Below are 12921 nucleotides of genomic sequence, written 5' to 3'. Positions count from 1 at the left end.
CAATTGTTAGTATTTTTTTGTGAGTTTTCATTATATTTTTTTCTATTCGTATTTGCTTCTTTTTTTCTGTTGAGGTTGTGGTGGTCATCATTCACTAAATTTTGTTAATTAGCAATGGTAACAGTAAGTAACGCAATCTAATTTTCAACATTTACATGTAACTGATTCTGATAAACTAAATTGAAAACAGAATGGAATTTGATGGGACCATGAGAATTAAGTTCTTATTTTGCATTATGTACATTTATCAGAAAATCATTATCAGAAACATGTATGTTCTAGCATTGCGCATTATTATAGTAGTACATTATTGGAAATAATCATATGTGCATTAGATTTTATTCTCAAATTTATAAATATTATAGTAGATAAGCCTACATTTAAATTAGTCCTGTACACATATATTTAAAGTGTTTTCACTTTACAAAATATTCTAATTTCCTAACTAATCCTTCAATAATAATAATATCCAAGAATTATATGAAACTCAACTGTATGTATAATACATTTAAAAACTATTGTTGGCAATTGGAACATAAAAATGAATATAATAATATCTCACATCGGTGTACACAAAGAGCTTAATCCACTATATAAGTTTCATGGGCCTCTCCTCCTATCACCAATTAGTTTTAGGATGGAACCCATGGATTTCTATCATGGTATCAGCGGATCGCCGACTGTGGGTCATATTTAACTGACCCAGCAGTATATCTGAGCTGAAACCGAAAAAATGACTGACCCAGCAGTATAACTGGGCTGAAAATTTGGACCAGTGGTCCAACCGATCGAAAAAAAGATTGGGCCGATTGTCCAATCGATCATAAAAAAGTCCAACCCCTCCAAGATTCACCTTGAAGGGTTTGAGAGATGGTGTTGGCAATTGGAACATAAAAATGAATATAATAATATCCCACACTGGTGTACACAAAGAGCTTTCCTAAAACCAATTGGTGATAGGAGGAGTGGCCCATGTGATTTATATACTAGTTTCAGTTTTCTTTTAAAACCGATGAGGGACATTTATATGTTATTTTTCTAGTTTCAATTGCCAACACCCTCCCTCAGACCCTTCAAGGCGAACTTGGAGGGGTTGGACCTTTTTTTTGATCGATTGGACAACTGACCCAATTTTTTTTCCGATCGGTTGGACCACTGGCCCAAATTTTAAGCCCAAATATACTGTTGGGTCAGTCATTTTTTCGGTTTTAGCCCAGATATACTGCTGGGTCAGTTAAATTTGACCCACAGTCGGCGACCCGCTCTGATACCATGATAGAAATCCATGGGTTTCATCCTAAAACCAATTGGTGATAGGAGGAGTGACCCATGGAATTTATATGCTCGTTTCAGTTTTCTTTTAACACCGATGTGGGACAGTTATATGTTATTTTTCTAGTTTCAATTCCAACAACTATAAATCTCATCATCCAATTACGATATAATTCTATATTAATATACTTACTTTTGAAGGAAATACAACATATTGCACAGGTGTGGTACTAGTTACTAATAATGATGAACTCGCAAACTAGAAAAGATAGAAAGTACTCCCTCCATCTCTTTAAAATAGAACACATTTGCCATTTTTGGATGTCCTAAGAGCATCTGCAGCGGTGCGTCCGTCCGTCCGTGCCAGCGGCGCGGCACCGCCTGCTCACTGTTGCACTCTTGCCGCTGGCGCGGCGCAGCTCGATGCATCGAGCACGTCCGTGCCAGCGAGCAGCACACGTGTCAGCGCCTGATTGGCCAACGGCAATACCGTTGGAATTTCCTTTTTTTAAAAAAAAATTGGATTTTAATTAAAAAATCCGATTAAAAATAAAAATAATAATTTCCCACTTCCCAAAAAATTATATCCATTTTCTCCCCACTTTTAATTTATTTTTTAATTTTTTCCCCAAAAATTCACATTTTCATCTATAAATACCCTCACTTCCACATAAAAAATTTCACACTACACTACACAATTCTCATCTAAATTCTCTCATTTCCATTCTTACAATTCTCAATCTTTCTTTCACTCTTACAACAAAAAAATGTCCGGCTCCGGCGATCACCCCTCCGGCTCCCGCGGTTGGAACCACGAATGGTTCGGCTCGCAACCATTTCCTAGTCCGGAAATGGAATTTTCGGCCCCTCCTCAAACCCAAAGTTCGCAAGCTCCGGGTGGCTATCGGCCTTACCCGGTGGACGACCAAGATGCCCCCGATGGGCAATACGGGTGGGCACCCGAACCACCCGTACCTAGAGCGGGAGGGAGCGGCAGCTCTCAAACTCCTCATCTTCCTACTAGTGGTGTCCGCACCCCGTACACTCCGGGGGAGATGGATCAATTATTCAAAGCGTTTTTGTCTATCTCCGAAGTTCCGGAGATTGGCACGAACCAATCCGGGGACCATTTTTGTTGGCGCATCTGTCGCCGGTACAATCAAAACCGGCCGTCTGAAACAATCGAGCGCAACGAGAGTATGGTGCGCAATGCCATATACAGAGCCAACGAAGAAATCCAAAAGTTTCAGGGGTATTACCTCCAGGAAGAGCGGTCGGCGGGGAGCGGCAGAAGCGAGGTCGACATCATCAGTGCCGCGTTGGCGACCTACCAATCCCAACACTACAAACCGTTCAAGTACCTCAATGTTTGGCAGGAGGTGCGTGTGCATCCGAAGTATATGGGAGGTGTATCATTCTCCTCTACCTCCTCCAGCAAACGGTCGAGGTCGGTATCCCAATCCGACGCCGGCTCCAATGAGGTGTCCACCCAGCTCGCCGGAGGTAACTTGGGTAGCCCCGACGCCGGTCCGAGTAGTTTCCAATACCGGTCGCAAGGAAGGAAGAAGTCGACGGCCAACCGCCGTCGCACCGCGACTCCATCCTCCCCCGCTCCCGCTCTCGCTCCCTTTGTGCCACCTCAACCCCCCAGCCCAACTCAATTTGGCCGATAGGTAAACTATGACCCCCGAGAAACTTCGATCGCATGTGGCAATGATACAAGATCTCCAAAGAACATTGGGAGTAGAGCTGGATGAATAGTCTTCCACGGGGGTATTTTTAGCCTTTAATTATGTAATTTTTATTTTTTAGGAGTTTAATTTTTAATTTTTATATAATTTGTAATAGTATTCCGGGTAATTTTAATGCATTTTAATATCGTTAGCAAGAGCACGGATGTGGATGCTCTAAGAATAAATCAATTTTATGTGAGGGAATTTTTTCTCTCTAATGAGGTGGATCTCATTCTTAGGAATGTCAGTGTAGCCCGCAACCTGTGGGCTGACCCGAATAGCCCGCCAAATTTATAGGGTTAGGGCCGGAAATTTCTAGCCCGATAAAATTAAAACCCGATTAGTCCGCACCCGATTAACCCGTAACCTGTTAGGGCCAGACCCGAAAACCCGATGAGCTGGCCCGAAAATTTGATAAAATTCTATTATTCTATTTTTTTACTCCTAATTCGACACTTCATTAATTAATTTTATAATATAAATATCTACAAAAAATAACTTTAAATTTTATATTAAATACACAAATTATATATTAAATTTTTACTAATACAATAATTGATAAATAAATTAAAAACTTCAATTTCACTTAAAAAATATTTAAATTTCTAAAATATGCATTCAAATTTCATGAAATATCTCAAATATTAGTATTTAATCATGTTTATAATTGAGTTTAAGCATATATCTCAAATGATCATAACTAAATATTTCACATTTTATGAATATAACTAATTTTCGTCATTATTTATTGGATTGAACGCTTGTTAATCTTATCGGTTGCAACCCGATGGGCTAGACCGAAACCCGAGCTTTTAAGGTTAGAGTTGAACTTTTACAACCCGAAAGAAATCACAATCCGATTGACCCCCAACCCGAGTAGGGCCGGCCCGATTGACATCCACTAAAAAGTGATTGGAATATTGTTATGGAGAATGACTCATTCTCCGCTAACAATATTCCAATCACTTTTTTCTTCTATTTCTCTTTCTCTCTTACTTTACCAATTGTGCATTAAAATTCGTGTTGATTCAATTTTTTTCTATTTTTTAGTCATTCTCCACTAACAATATTTCAATCACTTTTTTCTTCTATTTCTGTTTCTCTCTTACTTTACCAATTGTGCATTAAAATTCGTGTTCATTCAAATTTTGTCTATTTTTTAGTACCATTCATCTTTCCAGAGAAGATATACTTACAAAAGAAGTACTGCTCCAATCATCTTATCGTAATTACTGAAGTTGAGACGTATTTAAAAAATAATATAAATATTAATGAGTTATATAAGAAAAAATAAAATATAAGAGAAAATAAAACAAAAGACGTTCAGACAAAAATAGAATAAAAATAGAATAGAGAATTAAATGAGTGTATTTCTGTTAAAGAGTAACTCAATGAAAATAGAGTGACAAGAACAAAATAGTTAAAGAGTAACTCAGTGAAAATAGAATGACAAGAACAGAATAGGTCTCAACGAATGAGTGTATAGTACTCTATCCATCCCATGTTAGACCTTATAGTTTCGTTTTTTAAGTTATCTAATAAAAGATGTTAGAATAGGTCTCAACGAATGAGTGTATAGTACTCTATCCATCCCATATTAGACCTTATAATTTCTTTTTTTTAAGTTATCTAACAAAAGATGTTAGAATAGGACTCAACGAATGAGTGTATAGTACTCTATCCTTCCCATATTAGACCTTATACTTTCGTTTTTTAAGTTATCTAACAAAAGATGTTAGGACTCAATGAATGAGTGTATAGTACTCTATCCATCCCATATTAGACCTTATACTTCTATTTTTTAAGTTATCTAACAAAAAATGTCATATTTTCTTTTTTAAAATTATTTCTCTCACTGAGTATAAAAATATACTATTACTACTACTTACTATTTTTTCTCTTCACTTAACACACAAAATGATACTCCCTTCGTCCCGCTTTAGCAGTCTCAATCTATATTATTCTCTCTTTTAATTTATCATATCTACTTTAACTATTTATTATTATTTTTACAAAATGAGTGCTCAAAAGTAATTGAGATAAAGCGAGAGGGAGTAATACTTTTTACTAATCTCACGCCATCACCCATGTGACATTTAACTCAAAAGAGGTGGAGTATCACTTTTTTTCTTATAAAGTGCATCATCGAAATAAAGCTACACTGGACCCCTAGTGCGCTCCCAGACTGACCAAAAATTCATTTAATACATTTTCATGCCAGAGTTGGATCGGGCCATTTATTGATTAACAACCTAACTCCATATCCTCATTTAAACCCAGCATTTATGTGTGGTAGATAAATAAAAAAGAAGCTAGTTGAAATCTCAAGAGAGGAGATAAAATAATGCAAATTATTTATATCATTTGTATTTTCTTTGTTGCAAGTAAAGATGGAGCAAAAATTTAGTGGTCAAGGCATACCACATGGCAATGTGATATGGTATGTCCCACTAATAATACTTTGACAAATGGATTTATAGAAGTCCAACTAAATACTTTCATCCTTTTCTAAAAATGGACATTATTATAAAATTTGGAAAGTCCAAAAATTAATACCACCTATATAATGAATACATGTATAACACACTTATATATTTTGTTACCAAATTAGTTGTCAATAAGAATGCGACGAGTATTTAATATAACAAAATTAAGGTCATTTGCCACCTTTATGTTTAATAGTATAATTATTCATATATGTGCAATGGTAAAATAATATAAAAATGAAACTATATAATTATTCCTAATTTCGCATAGTTAATGTAATGCCACTGAATTTTATTTATAATTTAATTTATAGTTACATTTTTTATTTGTGATTTTTCGCACAGTTAGTGTAATGCTAACTTAAATTTGTTGTTTACTTTATTTCTTGTTTTATATGTATGCAAAAAATTACAAATGATTACCATAACCTTAAACTAAATCATAAATAAAATTTGTTAGCATTATATTAAACGTATGTAACTATGATTGATTATATAGTTTCATTTTTATACTTATTTTACCATTGTTAAAGACTATATGAATAATTATATTAAATATATAAGTAGCTAATAATAAGAAAATGACATAAAAGTTAATTTTATTATATTAAATTATCATTGACATACCATAAAAAACTCTAAAAATCAAAATATAATAAGTTAATTACTACATATATTTTGTTTATTAAATTATTCTTAGAATTAGAAATATAAAAGGACGAAATAAATTTTGCTAGTTCATAGTGCAAGTATTTTGGTCAAATATAAATGCATTCATTATATTAAATATAAGTACTCTTAATTTTTGGATAGTTTTCGAATTTTATAATAATGTCCATTTTTAGAAAAAGATGAAAGTATTTAGTTAGACTTCTATAAATCCATTTGTCAAAGTATTATTAGTGGGACATACCACATCACATTGCCATGTGGTATGCCTTGACAACTAAATTTTTGCTCAGTAAAGAGGTAAGATGGTTCGCTAGAAGTCTTGTAAAGACCATGATATTTGTTGAAGTATGTTTTGAAGGGTTTTATTATAGTAATTGAAGTAGCATCTACTTGTAATAAGCTAATTAGTTGAGACATGCCAAACCAAAGTAGAGTAAATCTATTACATGGTAGCATTATGGGTGGACAAAGTGAGCTATGTATGAGCCACCATTCTCAGTTTGCTCGGCTTTCTGTGACAACTCTTCTCCTGCAATCACCATCAAAGTTTCCATAATCATCCTATTACTAGATCCACACGCCTTATGTTTGTAATAAACCAACCAAGTGCAGCTAGCCTAGAGGTTATGATAGAAGCAAAAGAAAACCACCACATAAACACACACACAAAAGATGAAACCAGAGCTAGAGTGGAAATTCAACCTTCGCGATGTACATGCTTAACTCTTTCCGATTGCAAAAGGCTATGATCAACAACAATCCATCTTCGCCTTAGGACATCTCTAGGGCTCGTTACTATGCCTTTAGTACCTGCATTTTCTTGGCAAATGAAAGAAAAATAAATATAAATATAATAATATAGCAGAGTACAAATAGAGAACTGAAACCACAATATAAGTCTAATAAGCTACTCCTCCCATGGGGAGACCCAAAGTGAAAGGGAGAGGGGCTTAAGCCCTCAATGAAATCATTTGTTTTACTTTTCTCTATTAAACTTTTTTGAAATTTAGTCAAGTTTAGTGTAAGTTATAATGCAAAAGCCCCTGCAAATTATCTAAATTACTCAGAAATACACATCAAGCTGCATCAAGACAAAATTTAGAAATCTCAGCCCATATCGATAATTATATTTGCGTCTACCCTGACTCCTATCATCAATTGTTTTAACCATATGGATGTCTGTGGTGGTACTGAACTACGAATTTCTATCATGGTATTACGGTATTAAGAGTGTATCAGCGTGTTATCGACGGTAGGCCAAATTTAACTGATCCAGCAATAAATCGACTTAAACCATAAGTATTTCTATCACGTTTCCTCCAATTAAATCAAACAGGGGAAATGTATGTTGTACCTGAAGAAGGAATTGTTGTACCCTGGTCAACAACTAAGGGGGCATACATGTATGCATCACATTTCAGATAATCCTCCACCAATTTCTCGTCCATGGAGACTTCATCTGCTTACACAAATTGGATGAAACAATTTTGCAGAAGATATGAATTGGTTAGAGATGAATGTACCTGGAGAAACAGGGGAAGGCGAGGGAGTGGATTGAGGGCTGATCAACGGCGCAAACATGTAATCGTCCGATTTCATATAATTGAAGATCATCTTCAACGCCGATTTGAGTTTCCTCCTTTTGCTGATTCGTTTTGCTGGCTTCTTCTTCCAGCGATTAACGAGTTTCTTCGCCATTTTTCTGTAGCAGCTAAGTGACGAAGAGAGGTTGAGGGAGAGAGGAGAGACTATAGGTTTTGAGTTTTTGTGCGGTGATTGACACGCAAATGGCGAAACGTGTACTTTTTCAATGGCGGTGCGGTGTGAGACTGAATCGAGAAATCACTCATTCCAATCCTCACAGCAGCGACGCCGTTTTGGCATCTTTTACTTTTCTGAATCATGAAATTCACAAAATTACCGTTTTCTTAACCGTGCACTGAACCCCGATTCATTCTGTTCAATAGAGTTTGCGGATTAAGATTGAAAGTCTCTCAAATCCGACTTATCTTGTTCGATCAGATTTGTAAATTAAGATCGAAAGCCTTTCAAATTAGACTGATCTTGCTTGATCGGGTTTCCAGATTAAGGCCGAAATTGAAAGTCTCCCAAATCCGACTAATCCCGAGTCTCCTAAATTCGACTAATCTAGCTCGACTGAGTTTGCGGATTGAAGCCGAAACCGAGAATCTCCCAAATGTGACCGGGTTTGTCAATTAAGGCCGAAACAAATCTGACTAATCTTGAAAGTCTCCCAAATCCGACTAATCCTGAGTCTCCCAAATTCGACTTATCTTGCTCGACTGAGTTTGCGGATTAAGGCCGAAACTGAAAATCTTCCAAATCTGAGTGGGTTTGCTGTTAAGGGTCGAAACAAATCCGACTCCCAAATTCGACTAATCTTGCTCGACTGAGTTTGAGGATTAAGGCCTAAACCAACCAAATCTGATCGGGTTTGCGGATAAAGGCCGAAACAAATCCGACTAATCTTGTTCGACCAGTTTTGCGGATTAAAGCCAAATGTCTCCTAGCAGTTGCGGGATTTGAATCCGTGACCTCAAGGTCACCACAGCTCCACGCAGCCGACTGTGCTACGATTTGAAGTCAACTAATAGAGTAGGAATTATATTTATAGAGTATACTATATTATATGTACATTTTCAAATTCACTGAGGAGGGATGGTATGAAGTTTGAACCCCAAAATGTATATGTAGGATAGAATTAGTGGAACAACATAATCTTAATACAATCAATGAAAGGAGTTGTTATAAAAGAAAGAAAGCAATGATGATGTTCATGTGAAAGAAAGCAAGAAGAAGATGTTGCCTCATAGTATACATTATTTGGTGCTCTAGAATCTAATTAATCCTTGTGTTTGGTGTCTGAGATGAGCTTAAAACCATGCTTGATGGCAGCCTCCCACACCAAGTCAATCCTGTCAACATCTATTGCTCCAACCTCATTGTGCTTCCATCCTTCAAGTGAGTGAACCACTCCACCAGCATGGCAAGCATGCACAATCCCTCTATCCATTGAGTACTGCACACAACACAAAAAACACATGTTATCCCTTTTCCATTTCATAAAATGTTGAAATTGAGACCAATTACCTCACACGATCCGAGCCCTTGAACGTCCTCCGGTAGCCTCATGGCTGCGAGATTCCCGTATGTGCAGTCCCTTCTATATGGCTTTGTGGCCGGAACGACAAACTGGTGGAAGTGCGTCCCGGGAGGGGCGAATCTTTGCTCCGAATGTGTGATCCATTTCCCTACTATCCATGTTTTGCAGTTTTGTGCAGCTTGATACTTGGTTACTTGCACAAGGTACTTTTGGCAATCGGCCGACGCCTCTTTCTGGATCTTTCGGAATCTCTCTGTCGATAGTGTTAGCATCTGTAGATGATGATGTGTTAGTACACAAGTAGATGTACATGTCAAACAGAAGACATGCGTATGTCAACTACATTCAGTTGGCATACAAATATCTTCGTGTTGACATCTATAACGTAGGTTGTTGACATAGTCGCCAGTTATCATTAACTAATCATATCCCAATAGATGTAATATGCATCTTTAAACTTACAAGAACTCTAACTCCCTTTCTGCAGAGGTAAAGAGCAATAGCTCTTCCCAATTTTGAAGTTGCCCCGGTTAAGAACACCTCGGTTACATCGTGAGGGAGTTCCCGAAGAATCACAGCTGCTGTCAGAGTGTTCCCGTGCACCACGCGCACCTTGAGGTTCGGATGTTTCTTCACGAAGATCGCTCCGCCTCCGTTGAGGGCCTCATTCTGCACTTAAAAGTTTAATCAATATTAGAATGTGGATGTGTCTGTGACTTGAGTGAAAGGAAAAGAGAGAGAGGAGAGTGACCTTATTCAAAGCAGCAAGGCTAATGACTTTAACTCCCAATCTGTCAGCTCTAAGAATAGCCTCTTCAATCTTCCTATTGATGCCTTTTGCTGCAAATGGCAAGAAATACTGCACAATGCACACAACACCACCCATTAGCCATGTCTACAATTTCATGTTTAGTACACCAAACTTGCACCACATTGTCCTTACTTGAAATCCGAACCGGGGAACGACCCACGTCTGGTGCAGCCGGTTCCTTAGGTAGTAGAAAGAGACCAAGAATGTCTTTGATTTAGCCCACATGACTAGCATCACCGCGAAAGAGATGGGCCACAACGGGATCAAGTAGAGTCTCGTGTGGAAGGGCAACGAGGCCATTGATCTGACCAGAAACGGTGCGTGCATAGCAGACGACATATCGACTATGTGTGCCAGGAATACAAAATCCGGAACCCTCCCATTCACACCTGCATTGTGTCAAGAGTTAAATGATCATGTACCATTCATTCGAAATCGAAAAAAGCTCGGATCTTTATAAGGGACCTGAGTTTAAACTGTTTTTCCTCTGCTCTTCCCATGATTTTTTGTTCAATGTGTTGCCTAATGCATCAAAAAGAGGCATGAAAAGGCAATAGTTTGAGTCCTTCTCAACATGATGGAGGTTGTGGTACCTGCACATATCAGTAAAAAGATTCAACCTTTGATGGAATTGAACAATAAAAAGTAGTTGGAGTTGGAGCCCCTAATAAATTAGCAGAAAATATCAGATCTTTTAAACCAAATCATATCCTAGCCAGAAGAGGCTCATCAAGAATCTCAAAGTAAAGATTGGAGACACGAAAAAATCGATTACGTTGGAGTGTAGAGTAGATATTTGAGGAAGGGTGCTGCATCAAATATCTGATGAGGAATGAACTCCACATTGGAATGTCCAAAACATCTCAAGCAATCAAACACCAAAACATACGCGTAGATCAAGCTTATCGATCCATGGCCTATCGCGAAAGTACCAATAATTGGCACCGCAACTACAACAGCCAGCAATAGATGCTCCAAAAACGTGGCATTCCCAGCTGCAATAGTAAAAGCCAAATCAGTATTACTATAGATCTTTTTCAAGTAAACTACTTTATGCATTGAATTATACCGGTAAGGGGCTGTGGCACGGGCGATGAGTGGTGGAGCGAATGGTAGCGTGTGAAGAGAAATTCTCCGTGAAAGCATCGGTGCACGGTATAGAAAAGAGGCTCCGAGACTGCTACATGAAGGACTAATGCAGCAGTGAGCCCATTTTTGCTCCAAACAGATGGTGTTTCAAAGGTTGGGAAAATGTACAACACTAGAGCAGCAATGATAGCTTGAAGTATAACAAAATTATCCCTGATTTAACCAAAAAACATAGAAATTTAACAACTCTATCAATAAACAAGAATAGTTAAGGAAGTGTGTTTGAATTACCAGTTCCATTCTTTGTCAATCTGGTTAAAATCAACTCCTTGCTTGTTAATCTGTCGGTTGCGCGTGAGAAACAGCATGCTGCTGTAAGAACTCCATAGCTGGTGTACAAAGAGTCTTAACATACATATGATGAAGATGTGAAGACACCAATTGATTTGATCCATGGCTTCTTCTTGGTATCTTTTATACATTGCTTTCCCCAGGAAAAGGCCATAAACAGCAAGCTGCAAGTAGGAAACACATAAGATTTGGAAGAAAAGTTTGATTATAACTAGAAAAATGTTGATGTTTTTGTGTCAAAGTACCTTGTAGTTGCCCAAGAATTCCCAAGGCCAAGCAGACAATGGTGCAGCCATGCTAAAACCTTTGTGTTTTCCAATTTGAGCACCAAATATAATGGAAACAATGAGATTGGAGAAGAGGAGGAAATGTTGTTTTGTGTCACTATGGAATTAGATTAGGATGGAATATATATACATATAATGCTTGAAATAGTGCAGCTTGGCTCTGTTTCTTGGAAGTGTTGTTTGTGACACATTTATTGCTACAGCAATAGGCCTAATTTGCTACCCTCTTTATGGAGTAATTTGTGATCAACTTGGTTCATCCACTATATTTAGACTTTATATTGTATTGTAATTTGTCTTTTTTTTTGTTTTAGTATGTGAAATTGATGTGTATGGAATGGAATTGTGTTACTATTATTGTGCTAATAGCATGACTAATTATTGCTTGGGGAGGAAACTAATTATTAACTGAGTTATGGTGGATTGTTGTGTTACTTTTCCTAATTAATTTGACAATTGATTGTTGATATACAGCTGTCAAAATCGAAGCATGTGTTTAGCACTTAAATCACCGCTAAATAATTTGAATGAAAACATAAATACCCCAAAGGTGTGGACCAATTGCATTGACTGGAAACACAAATGGTACGAAATTGAGGAAGTAATGAAAAATTGTTAAATTAGTTAATAATAATATAGGTTAATTAGAAGTGTTATGAACTTTGAAATATGTGGACTAGTATATTTGTCTCTAAATAATACTACTAGTCTATTTTAGTGATTTTGATTTATCAACAAAAAGATGTCTATTTTTCATTTATATATACTACGCCATGGCAACATATATACTATATAACTTCCAACATATCAGCATATTTATCATTTTCACTACATGATCTATCATTTTCTTCAATATTATATGTACTATTAATCATTACTAATACTTTTCCTCAATTCATAATACACTTAACCATTTTTATTAAGGCTTATTCCTACAAACAGTATCCCCAACTTTGATCAAGCACTGCTCTTAGCTTGTATTCACAATAATTTACAACACATAAATACTTATTAGATAAAATAAAAAAAATATAAAATAAGTGATTATGTGAATTTTTTTAAAGTAAATTATTTATGTTTGTTGGACTTGTTTAAC

General features: G+C 36.7%; 2 protein-coding genes across 3 annotated transcripts; both read right to left on the bottom strand.

Annotated features, from left to right (window-relative positions):
• Positions 1–6499: 6499 nt before the first annotated feature.
• LOC121799240 lies at positions 6500–8046 on the bottom strand. Of its 2 annotated transcripts, none has more exons than XM_042198564.1 (4): positions 7687–8046; positions 7518–7622; positions 6866–6982; positions 6500–6692 (listed from the first exon to the last, which is right to left on the bottom strand). In XM_042198564.1, the coding sequence occupies exons 1-4, from the start codon at positions 7859–7861 to the stop codon at positions 6619–6621; spliced, it is 471 nt and encodes a 156-aa protein (XP_042054498.1). In that variant the 5' UTR covers positions 7862–8046; the 3' UTR covers positions 6500–6618. The 2 variants fall into 2 exon arrangements, with proteins under 2 accessions (XP_042054498.1, XP_042054499.1); XM_042198565.1 differs by having other exon boundaries at positions 6866–6973.
• Positions 8047–8848: 802 nt separating this feature from the next.
• LOC121801268 (very-long-chain aldehyde decarbonylase CER3-like) lies at positions 8849–11994 on the bottom strand. Its single transcript, XM_042200720.1, has 10 exons — positions 11784–11994; positions 11479–11702; positions 11168–11400; positions 10874–11093; positions 10564–10691; positions 10231–10487; positions 10039–10146; positions 9750–9956; positions 9275–9559; positions 8849–9203 (listed from the first exon to the last, which is right to left on the bottom strand). Exons 1-10 carry the CDS (start codon positions 11832–11834, stop codon positions 9027–9029), a joined length of 1890 nt encoding a protein of 629 aa, XP_042056654.1. The 5' UTR covers positions 11835–11994; the 3' UTR covers positions 8849–9026.
• Between the last annotated feature and the right edge of the window lie 927 nt (positions 11995–12921).

Source organism: Salvia splendens, chromosome 4, assembly GCF_004379255.2.
Source record: "Salvia splendens isolate huo1 chromosome 4, SspV2, whole genome shotgun sequence".
Taxonomy (NCBI): Eukaryota; Viridiplantae; Streptophyta; class Magnoliopsida; order Lamiales; family Lamiaceae; genus Salvia; species Salvia splendens.
This window is presented reverse-complemented; position numbering and strand designations above follow the sequence as displayed.